The sequence below is a fragment of the Chlorocebus sabaeus genome, chromosome 27 (genome assembly GCF_047675955.1).
Source record: "Chlorocebus sabaeus isolate Y175 chromosome 27, mChlSab1.0.hap1, whole genome shotgun sequence".
Taxonomy (NCBI): Eukaryota; Metazoa; Chordata; class Mammalia; order Primates; family Cercopithecidae; genus Chlorocebus; species Chlorocebus sabaeus.
The window spans coordinates 2,631,335-2,644,158 of record NC_132930.1 but is presented as its reverse complement, the minus strand read 5'-3'; the positions used below and the strand labels follow the sequence as shown (position 1 = coordinate 2,644,158).

Below are 12,824 nucleotides of genomic sequence, written 5' to 3'. Positions count from 1 at the left end.
AAAGTCTACTCTTTCTTCTCTCCCAGAACTTAAAATTTGTTTAATAATGCTACTGCAAAGAAAACAATAGGATTAAATGATGATGAAAACCTTGAAAGAGCACTGATCTTAGAGTCCTAAGAGCTGAATCAAAATTTCATGTCTACTAATTGCTAGGCAAGTGATACTGGATACATCAACTAATTTCTCTAAACCTCAATTTCACACCGTGAAAAAAATGGTGTATGCTATTACCTGTCTGGTGTATTTCATCAGTTAATTATAAGGATCACAGAGAAAATATTCAAACCTTCCCTAAAAACTCTAAAACTTCTATAATCACAGGCTTGCACTATTACTTAAATGTATGGAAACTATCAAATTTCTTGCAATAAATAATTTTAGTTGATATTGACAGTATACTGAGTCTATGTGGCCAGGCAGTAAAGACTAATGCTAACTGTCAAGTACATTAACAACATCAAATGACACATATGCTAGGGTTTTGGCCTTTCTCCATTTAATCATCCTAATTTCACCTGGATTCCTTCTACATGTCAATCTATGCTCATATTCACAAGCAACGCTCCAGCCATAGGAAGAGCAAGCGGGTCAGACAGACTTCTATCAAACTTCCAATCTGAGCAACAACTACCACATGTTTCTTTACTCCTCAGGACATGTGCTTGTCAATCCTGTTTGAATCTTAACAAATAACGGAACTTTCAAAATAAAGACAAATGCACTTAGTAGAAGAAAATAACAATTACTGTAATCGCAACCACATTAACTTGACTTTTTGTTTAAATTGCTTCTGCGCTTCTGATGAAAACCACTGTTCTGAAGAATAATGAAGTGCTTAAGACATGACTGAAAAATAAAACCTCAAAATTAAACCCATGAGGAAAATAAATTTAACTTGGCATAATTCTGGTTTGCAAAAATACTGTCAGATAATGAACCCAAATCCATATGAACCAACGGTAAACACTATGCACAAGAAACAGTTAATGCCTATAGGTGCTCCGTGAAACAGTGGAATCCAAACTGTCTCTTTTGGGTTGGAGAAATAGAATAATCCTGCTTTTCCTCAAACACTGGCAAACATATACTATGATAGCTAAAAGTCAACTTAATCCTCCCTTTCCTGGCTCAAAATAAAAATAAATACACCATCTCAGACCTAAGATGGGATATCCCTTTGTGGGTTTTCATGAAAGAGAGAGAAACACTCAAGACAATGATCATGGGTGAATGGGCTTTGTGAAATTTTCAATCACATAACCTTGTTTTAGAAAGTAGAAATGAAGAGGCCAGACAACTATGGATAAAATTCTGGCAGTGGCTGTACTGTGCTCTGATTATTTTTTATTAGCATTGGTTGTATCAGAGCTGAAGCTTCCTGGCATTTTCCATACAAATCCACTCCCACCGAGTATTCTGGAAGCACAGTAACTTTATCAAAAGGTAGAATCACATTCCAGAGCATGTCATCTGTCACCTCTCATCACCTCATCATGCCCCGTGTCCACACTTTCTGTCTTTTCTCTCTCCCAGCTCTTCTTCTGCAGTAACTGACAAATCCTTCCCTTTGTCCTCATGCAGAAGAGTTTGGCACATGCCATTTTTCTCAAGGTGTGATTTTTTTTTTTTTTTTTTTGGTCATTCACCAATATATAAAATAAACTTTACAGCCAATAATAGAAGGTGAAAAAGGAAGCAAGATAAAAAACAGAAACAAAAACAAACAAACAAAAAAAAACATGAATGTCTCAAAAGTAAATAGGGGGCTGGGTGCAGTGGCTCACGACTGTAATCCCAGCACTTTGGGAGGCCAAGGTGGGTGGATCATGAGGTTAGGAGTTCAAGACCAGCCTGACCAACATGGTGAAACTCTGTCTCTACTAAAAATACAAAAATTAGCTAGGCGTGGTGGCACGTGCCTGCAATCCCAGCTACTCAGGAGGCTGAGGCAGGAGAATCGCTTCAACCCAGGAGATGTAGGTTGCAGTGAGCTGAGATTGTGCTACTGCATTCCAGCCTAGGAGACAGAGAGAGATTCCATCTCAAAAAAAAAAAAAAAGGAAATAGGGGGATAGCTCCCATTAAATCACTCAGCATCCTGTTATTAGATGGGTCCTCCTGCAAGGGACCAACAACAACGTCAGTGACTTAACTTACTTATTAACTCAAAATAAGTAACTTAAAACTTCAAAAACTTCAAAACTGTAGTGCAAACTTTCACAGATGAACCACTACAAAATCAATGCCACTACATTGGGGCAAGCAGTGCAAATTTTCAGACCTCAGAAATATTGAATGGCATCGATACATTTTCATTTCTTACTCATTCCTACCTGAACATCTGGGCTGATGTCATTTCATGTTTAAGAATAGGGAATTTGGCAGGGCGCAGTGGCTCACGCCTGTAATCCCAACACTTTGGGAGGCTGAGGCGGGTGGACCACTTGAGATCAGGAGTTTGAGACCAGCCTGGCCAACATGGTGAAACCCCATCTCTACCAAAACTACAAAAAAAAAAAAAAAAAAAAAAAATTAGCCAGGTGTGGTGGAGGGCACCTGTAATCTCAGCTACTCAAGAGGTTGAGGCAGGAGAATTGCTTAAACCCAGGAGATGGAGGTTGCAGAGAGCTCAGATCGCACCACTGCACTCTAGCCTGGGTGACAAGAGCAAGACTCCGTCTAAACAAACAAACAAACAAACAAACAAACAGAATAGGGCACTCAGCTAGGCTTACCAGGAAACTGAGTGGAGATTTTCCTGTGTGACCAGCAAGTGATTGTGAATTAAAAGGATTGGTTGCCGAACTTAAAAACCTACTTATGGGACATTAAAAGCCTCTAGCATGTATCACCTTTGGACTTACTTATATTCCTGTGACTTTGGTCCCCTGGGAGAGAAGCATCCGTAGTCCAGGCTGGAATGTGCTTGTCGGGATGTGCAGTAGAAATCACAGTGCTCTGGTTATAAATTGTATTTGTAAGAATAGCATCGGACCCTTGGATTTCACCATCAGTGACCAAAGGTTCACTCCCATTTGATTTAAAATAGACCTTTTGTAATGTTCCTGAAAGACAAAAACAAAACAAAACAAAAAATCCTATGTTTGAAACATTACTAGAAGTATTCATTTTTAAACACATTAAGAAAACTCTAGAGTTACTTTCCCATATGTCATTCTAACCAGGTAAACACAAAGACAAAGATGAAAGCCACAACAATGACCTCCTTTTTGGGGTCGACAACCACAAAACCAAGAGTTTCTTTTCTACCACAAATCACACAGCCCTGTGATGAAACATGGCTTTCTCATGAGCCAATGGTTTAGAAACTGAGTCTCCTATCAAGGTTTCCTGGTGCTTCAAAAATTTAGGGCAATTCTACCTCACCCAAGACTCACCACAAATAAAATGTGGTGAATCTTACAGCATTTTCTTCCTGCTTCCTTAGTTTCTTAATCTCACTGGTCATTGTATGCTACTCAGGACCCAGGACATGTGCTCTATCGTTCACTGTATCTGTCATCAAAGGACACAATGGTGCTTGCCATCAGCTTATTTCCTACATTTTGCACTAATTTTCAGTAAACTATGCATAAACTATGCATAATACGCAATTAAAAAATAGGAGGGCTCATACATTTATCAAAACTTGTATCATAGGAACCAAAAAAAAAAAAACCTTTAAAGCACAAACTAAAAGAAGAAAATATCTTCATCTTCGACCAGAAAATAAAAATATAACTATATGAAATAAGAAATACTCATTTAAAAATTTTTACTTTCATAGGTTATTGGGAAACAGGTGGTGTTTGGTAACATGAGTAAGTTCCTTAGTGGTGATTTGTGGGATTTTGATGCACCCATGCACCCCGCGAAGTTTGGCACATGCCATGAGCTGTATACACTGCACCCAACTTGTAGTCTTTTATCCCTAACCCTCTTTCCACACTTTCCCCCTGAGTCCCCAAAGTTCATTGTGTCATTCTCATGCCTTTGCCTCCTCATAGCTTAGCTCCCACTTATGAATGAGAACATATGATGTTTGGTTTTCCATACTCATTAAACTAAGATTATCAACTGGCCACTTTCTCAAGGTATCCATTCATTGACAAAACAAAGAACCAAACCTAAGATTATTGAAAACCACCTTGCTTTGTCTTTAGGAAGAAACTTTTGAAAACTTGGAAAGAGATCATGTATTTTTAACTCAGTCAAAATAGACAGCAGGTTTTGTTTCCAGAATATTGCACTGTACTTGAGCATGCCACGAAAATAAATAAATGTGATATTGACCCATCCATAGAAATACCCAAGGGAGATTTTCTTTTCTAAAAGCATTTACAGTGAATGCTCTAATTGGCTCTCACTTTTCTAAATAGTCCCAAGGACCATTAAAAATAAAAGAAATATAAATAAAATGTTTAATATCAGTGTATGGAAAAAATTTCTCTACATATGCTTGACACTTGGAAAACATTAACTACAAATAAAAATAGAAAAGCAGTTGTTTCTAGCTAACTGAGATCAACAGTTTCCTCTGCCAAAAGATTCTAAATAAAACATTGAAGCATAAAAGCTAAATCATGATGACGTATTGCAGGTAACATGCTCTCCAAACTGTCTGTGTGATCATGAGTAAAAGTCAATGCAGTAGGTAAAATGAAGGAATTCATTTAATTCTTACTGATTTTAAAAATGATTTACAATTTATCCTAATCAAAATAAATGTGATAGGCTTAATTACTATAGGAAATGTATTTCATCCATATAGAATAATTTACTAATCAATGACCTATAATTTTACTTACATCCATTTAACTGCTCTCTTCCTTATTTTTGGCTTAAAGAGATTTTTTCCATAAGATGGTATTTATGCTACTGTGGTTGTAATGAATATATAGGCCCTTAAGTTGATGTACTTAATCTTGCTGAACCTGTGAGTAGGAATCCAGTTCTGTCAACATACTTTTAGCAAATGCCAATTGTTCACGGTTGTATCCTCAAGTAATTCCCTTATAATGAGTTTCTTGTCATATAAAATATTTCAACAGTTGTTCCTTTTTGGTAATAATTAGCCTTATTAATAATCTTTCCTTTATCATTTTAACCAAACAGTGTTTAAAGTGTTCATAACATCTGGCTGGGTGCAGTGGCTCATGCCTATAATCTCAGCACTTTGGGAGGTCGAGGTGGGTGGATCACCTGAGGTCAGGAGTTCTAGACCACCCTGATGTGAAACCCCATCTCTACTAAAAACACAAAAAACAAATTAGCCGGGCGTAGTGGTGGGCGCCTGTAATCTCAGCTACTACGGAGGCTGTGGCAGGAGAACTGCTTGAACCCTGCAGGTAAAGGTTGTGGTGAGCCTAGATCACACCATTGCACTCCAGCCTGGGCAACAGGGGTGAAATTCTGTCTCAAAAAATAATAATAATAAATAAAAATAAAGTGTTCATAACATCTGTTTATCCTAAGAAGTCCTCTGAAACATTGACATTTTTAAGAAAACACTGACTTGGATAACAACTTTCTTTTAAAAAGGCAGCTTCATTACTCTTAAGCTTTATGTATTGAAAGCAATTTGGCAGAATAAAGAGAAAGATAATATTTGAGAGGCACTGTAGTTAATGTTTTCAAAGTATATTTTGGGGGGAGAGAAAGAGAGAGAGAGAATAAACTTAAAGGACATGTCTTTAAAAGCCTGAACTCACTGGACAACTTGTTTTCAAGTATCTCTGGAAGCTGACCAAGTCCCAACACGGTTGTCTACAATGCATTTTTTTTAAGTGCAAGTATTATAACTCAATAAAACTAAATGCTTTCAACCTGTATCATGATGAGCTATAAAAATGCTAAGAGATATCAGCCCAAAGTAGAGTATTTTTTCTTCTAATACTGCCTTCTTCTTTTCTACATTTCTGTGTTTATTGCGCTATGGTTAAAAGTACAGGTTCTACAGCCTGACCACCTGAGTTTAAATCCCATCTTTACCACTTGCCCTGAAACTTTGGACAAAGTCTCAACTGCCGTAAAAGGATGGAAAAATAAAACACCTGTTCATGGGGCTGGCCGTGGTGAGACAGCCAAATAAAAATGGCTCCCCGGCAGAACCTCCGACTAGTCTGGCACTGGTAGGAGCGCACAATGGGGTGGAGCCTCAGAAGGTTCACACCGTTTGCAGAGGGGTGGATCCTGGCCTCTCCTGTTCCGGGGTGGTATCTGGGACTCAATTTGTGAGGCGGGAAACCGGCTAGCAGGAGTCCCACTTTGCTGAGAATCCCTGTTTCCCTTTTTTTTCCTTTTCGCCCAATAAATTCCAGTTTTCTCACCGTTCAAAGTGTCTGTGAGCCTAATCTTTCATAGCTGTGTAACAAGAACCCAGCTTTTAGCTGAACTAAGGAGAAGTCCTACAACATTGGGATCAAATCAGCCAATACCTGTATAAACACTTCGAATGGCTCTTGGCACTAAGTTCTCCATAACTGTTAGTCATTACTACACATTGATGGTAATCACAATAAAATTGTCTTCTTTAGGGCTACTAAGGTACTCTCAGATAAATATCAATTTCATTTTACTATAAGTGGATCCCAGTATCACAAAATGGCTAATTTTCAGAAGTGAATCACTTAACCCAAATTTGGAGTGAGAAAATTATGGCTTTTTCATCCTAAATTATTAATAGAAAGTCACTTTGTATTAAGATAGTCTGGCTCAAAAGTGTTTCAGCTATATAGCCAAAAAAACAATTTAATGATATTTAAGAAATATTATATAATTCTAATAATAATAAAAGTCAAACTTTACTGATTCCTTGTAATGAAGAGATTGGGCACTGTGGTAGGGAGAATAATGCTCTCCAAGAGATGACACATCCCAAAACCTAGAACCTGTGAATATTCTGCTTTACATACTTTACGTGGTAAAAGGGATGTTGCAGATGTGATTAAAGTAAGAATTTTGAGATGAAGAGACTATCCTGGATTATTCAGGTGAGCCCAATATAATCACAAGGGTCTTTATAAGTAGAAGAGGGAGATAAGAGAGTATGTGTCAGGGTCATGAACTGTGAGAAAAACTCAATGGACCATTGCTTGTTTTGAAGATGGAAGGAGCCACAAGCCAAGGAATACAGGAAGCCTTAGAAGCTAGAAAAACCAAGAAAATAGATTGTCTCTTAGAGTCTGCAGAAGGAACACCTAAATTTTGCCCAGTGAGACCTATTTTGAACTTCTTAACTCTAAGATAACAAATTTGTGCTACCTTTTAAGCTACCAAGTTTGTGGTAATTTGTTACAGGAGCAATAGGAAATTAATACAAGCACCTTGCTAAGTTCCCTCACTATAGGAATCAACTGAGTTAACCTTCCAATAATCCTATAAACAGATAATATAATTAATCTTTTTGACAGTTTTAGAGAGATGGAAACTGAAGTTTATGAGAGTGAATTAACTTGCCCAATATTTGAGTTGGGACATGACAAATAGACATATACATATACCCACATGCACTTTTCATTTTGGACAAAACATACAGGTTGTAAAAATCAACCATTGTGTGCTTGCAGAATTTATCTTCCTATGATGTGATTTTAAAATTAATTTCTTAGCTTTGTATCTTTAGCCATGTGAAAGACATTTACTTTGCACTTTCTATGTGCCAAGAACTTCATACTTACTCTGCTGAGAACACAACATTTAGTAAGAGGTCCTTACTATCAAGATGTTTATAGATTAGTTGAGGGAGACAGGCATGCAATCTAAAAAATGTTAATATAAACTATGGTACAAGCGCTTTGAGAATGATATGCATAGGACAATCTGGTAGCAAAAAGTAGAGAGATTGTCCTCATTCCATTTGAAAAAGTCAGGAAAGCCTGTTTAGAGAAAAGTATCCTAAATGTGAATCTTAAAAGCTGATTAGGGATTTTCTAGGTTTAAGCAAAGTATTTGTAGGGAAGAGGGTGGTGTGGCAATAGGGAGTGAAATATTTTCTAGATAAAACAAAGGGAAAAACATACGAAAAGGCCCAGAAGCGAGTAATTAAAAAATATGGCTAGCACACAGGAGCCTGGTAAGAGAAAAGGCTGGAAGGAAAGAGACACCAGACAGGATAGTTCTTGTATGAGGCTTGGAATTTACCTTGTGATGGAAAATTTCAGAAGGGTCTTAAATAGGATGAAACATATTAGAATGATCACTTTGGCAGCAGAGTGACATTTAAAAGTTTAGAGGATAGTTATAAGGTTATTGTAATACTCCAAGTGAGAAAAGAGTAAGGCCTTAGCCAATGCCAAAACCCTAAGGACAAAGGGAACATTGGGAGAAAGCTCCAAAGATGCAAAATCATATGAACATGAGAGAAAGGTCCCTTTGAGGTCTCTGGTTTGAATGATGTAGTAAACAAACGTATCCCCAACTGAGTTGGTGTCATATCGTTAGTGCTGTTCATCAAATATTTCCAATTCTCTCTCCTTCTACTGGGGCACAAGCTGAGCACTGCATTCTCTGGCCTCTTGAGTGAGCCCTTGCTTCAAGTTCAAGGCTATAAGCAAAACTAAAAAGCGTTGCTTCTAGGCAGAAGCATTTAATTGCTGATATAAGAGCCTTCAGAGCTCTGGCACAATCACCACAAAAGTTCAAGATGGTGGCTAGTTCACCAATTTTGTCTCTGAAAGACCTCGATGAGCACAGGCCCCCTGCCATCTTGCAAAGGACATGTAGTATTGTAATAAATTAACTGTGGTTTGTAAATCACCAGTATTGGGGGATTTGTTGTTGTTACATGACAGAGTCTAGCAAATCTTGACTAAAACAATAGATAATAGAGTATGAAAAATAGATTTGTAGGAGCTTGTTGTTGTTGTTGTTGTTGTTACACTTTATTGAATATAAGGGCCTGTGAAACATTCAATGGCGGGGGGGAAGCCCAAATTTGAAGCAATCTGATGATTTCCTCCAGATGCCTCACCAGACTCCCCAACAACGCTGTCCCTCCTTTGTGTTCCCAGAGCACGTACTGGTTACATCGTAGCACATATGCACTCAAGTGGAACTGTCTGTCCCATGCATCTATACATCAATCTCCGAGCAGAACACCTAGCACCAGTGTAGGGCTCCATACATATTTATTGAATGTATGAATGATGAATGAACTAATGGAAATGGCTGACATTGCCAAGAGGGATATCAGTGTAAAGTGAGAAGAGAGCTAAGGACAGACACCTGCCATTTAATGGACAGCTAGAGAAAGGTTAGCATAAGGAAACTGAGAAACAGCAGCCAGAGAGACTGAAGGACAATCAAAGGTGACAATACGAAGGCATAGTTGAAGAGCATAATGAGATGAATGTAGTAGTCAACACTGAGGAAGATCATATGTGCATAGCACATCTGGGGAGAAGAAAGCATCGCTGGCACTAACTAACAGTGAACATTCTTACCATGAACTGATGTAGACAGACACAGAGAGAAACACAGGTCCTTCATTTCAAAGCCTTGCTCAAATACACATTGGTTTCCAATGCAGCACATTGGATAAAAAGACACTGGTGGGCTTGCTAAGTATGGATATAGGAGGACAAGAAGAAGTGAAAGAGAGGATCAGAATGGGACTGATAGAGGTGTAGGAATCATCTGGGGTGGTTCTTGTTAGAATGCAAATTCAGCAAGTTTGGAGTGGGGACTGAGATTCTGGATTCTGCATTTTACACAAATTTCCAAGTGATGCTGATGCTGCTATTCCATGGGCCACACTTGAGAACAAGGCTTTAGACTACCATTTCAAAAAGCTTTAGACATAATATATAACCTTGGGCCTTAGTAGTTAAAGAAAAACAATTCTCATGCTTGAGGATCCTCTGTTGGTGAATTTACAACAGAAAGCCAGATTTATTCAAAGAATTTGAAGTCTTAAGTAATGTGGAGTCAGGTCATGAAAGATCATAGAGAATCTTAAATTTTGGGTGTGAAGAAATAAGAATTTGGGAGGTTTTCTATTTTTAAGTGATACTAAGAATACATTATAAGTTAGGAAGTTAAGATTCTTTTAAGTCCAAATTCTTGTAAAAGCCACAAACTGCTGAGAAATTTGCTAAGAGAAAACTGTATTTAAGTTCAATGATCTCCAGCTCATCTAGCATTTTTGAGGAGAAATGTCACTTCTAAAGAGAAATATTTTTATTGAATTCAAGAAAAATGAACAGTTTATTAAACTTCCTATACTCTACATACCACTATAATTTTTCTTTTTTCTCATTTCATTAAAAAATTAAGAAGCCATACATACATTTTTCCATCATATTAAGAAAACTAGAAATGTAATTTTAAGCTATTTTTCATAAGCTTATGGCTAAAATAAATTTATTTTAGATATATATGGATGAATGAAATGAGCAGATGAAAATTTAAAACCAAGTCTTCAACAGGCTGAGAAAGAAAAAGTCAGAAGCATTCTAATGAGAGTTTTTGGAACAAAACTTGGGTGAATAAATTGAGATGAAGAATAGTTTGAAAAAACTAATTCAGACCATACGCCATACATTTATAGGACTCCGTGCCACATATTCAGCTGTAACCCTTTTTCCATACAGCTGCCAATGACACCTTTTAAAGCTAAAACCCTTTCTCCATACAGCTGCCAATGACACCTTTTGAAAGTCCCAACCAAGATAATCATTTCCAAGATCTTGAAAGAGCCTTTTTTTTCCCCCCCGATGTTTTCTTCTAGGAGTTTCATGGTTTCCAGTTTTATGTTTTAGTCTTTAATCCATTTTGACTTGATTTTGGTATGATGGTATAAGATAAGGGTCCAATTTCATCCTTTTGGATGTGGATATGCAATTTTCCTAACACTATTTGTCGAAGAGACTATTCTTTCCCCCTCGTGTACTCTTCACACCTTTGTTGAAGATCCGATGACCATATATATGTGAATTTATTTCTGGGCTCTATATTCTGTTCCATTGGTCTCTATGTCTGTTTCTATTCTAATGCTATACTTCTTTGACTACTGTAGCCTTGTAATATAGTTAGAAATCAGCACATTTGATGCCTCTATCTTTGTCCATTCTGCTCAAAATCGCTTTGGGTATTTGGGATCTTTCATGGCTCCAGATGAATTTTAGGATTGTTTCATCTGAAAAATGCCACTGGGATTTAGCTAGGGAATGCATTGAATCTATAGATCACTCTGGGTAGTATGGACATTTTAACAATATTAATTCCTCCAGTCAGTGAACATTAAATGTCTTTTCATTTATTTCTGTCTGATTTAATTTCTTTTATCAGTATTTTATGGTTTTCAGTGTAACAGTATTTCCCTTCCTTGGTTAGGTTTATTCCTAAGTACTTATTCTTGTTAATCCTATTAACAAGGATTTCTTAGACATGACATCAAAACCACTGGCAACAAAGAAAAAAAAAGACGAGCAGTGTTACATCAAACTGAAAACTTCTACACAGCAAAACAGAGGTTGAGTAGACGTAAAAGCTGAGAGAAATTATTTGTAAACCACATATTTGATCAAGAGTTAACATTCAAAATATATAAAAATAAGAAACTCACAAATCAATAGCAAAAAAGAAAAGGTAGCCTGATTTTTTTAACAGCAAAGGATCTGAATAGACATTTCTCCAAAGAAGACACACACTCATAGCCAGTAAGTATATGAGATGGTGCTTAACATCACTAGTCATTAGCGAAATGCAAATCAAAATGTTAAAGAGATGTCACATCATGGTTGTTATGATGACTATTATCAAAAACAAAAGATAACAAATTAGTAGGAATGTAAATTGGTGCAGTCACTATGGAAAACAGAATGGAAGGTCCTTCAAAAACATTAAAAATAGAACTATTGTATGATCCAGCAATCCCTCTTCTGGGTATACATCCAAAGAATTGAAATCAGGATTTCCTATCTGCACTCCCATGTTCTGTGCAGCATTATTCACAATAGCCAAGACATGGGAGCAGCCTAAATGTCCACTGACAGATGAATAAATTTTAAAAATGTGGCATACACACAATGGTATATCATTTGGCCTTAAACAAGAAGACAATCTTATCATCTGTGGCAACATGGATGAACCTGGGGGACATTATGCTAATGACAAATAATACATGATCACACTTATATGAGAAATCTAAAATAGACTCATAGAATCAGAAAGTAGAATCGCAATTGCCAGAGGGGAAGAGGAAATGAGGTGATATCCAAGGGTATAAAGTTTCAGTAATGCAAGATAAATAAGTTCTAGAGATGACTATACAGCATAGTGACTACGGTTAATACTTCTTTGTGTACTTAAACATTTGTTAAGAGGGTAGATCTTATGCAAAATATTCTAATCATGGAAAAAAATAATAAAGATGTGAGGAAAGTTTTGGAGGTGATGGATATGTTTATTGCAAAAATTGTGGTGATGGTTTCACAGGTATATACTTGTTTCCAAACTCATCAGGTTGTGATACATTAAATATGTGCAGCTTTTTTTATGTCAGTTATACCTCATTGAAATGGTTTAATGAATGAATAAATAAACAAATCAATCAATAAATAAATGCTACAACCAGACCCTGTCACTCTCTTATATCAACATCCTCATTGTGGATTTCATGTTTAAAGTACTACTTACTCCCTAGGGAATCCTCCCTCGTCTCAGCCCAGGTTCTGTTCCTGTCATAAGTTCTCTTAGCACCTTGTCTCTTCCCACATAGCAGTAACCTCTGTTGTAATTAATTAATGAAGTGATCATTTGTTTAATGCCTTCCTCTTTCACTGTGGAGTCCCTGAGGGTAGACTTTATTCACTGCTGTG

General features: G+C 37.0%; 1 protein-coding gene across 3 annotated transcripts in view; it reads right to left on the bottom strand.

Annotated features, from left to right (window-relative positions):
- CORIN (corin, serine peptidase) overlaps window positions 1-12,824 on the bottom strand; it is a 278,248-nt gene that overhangs the window by 206,151 nt on the left and 59,273 nt on the right. For all 3 annotated transcript variants that reach the window (XM_073012425.1, XM_073012424.1, XM_008017472.3), the window contains exon 3: window positions 2,868-3,068. In XM_073012425.1, the coding sequence (XP_072868526.1) occupies window positions 2,868-3,068 (201 nt within the window). The remainder of the gene's footprint in view (window positions 1-2,867; window positions 3,069-12,824) is intronic.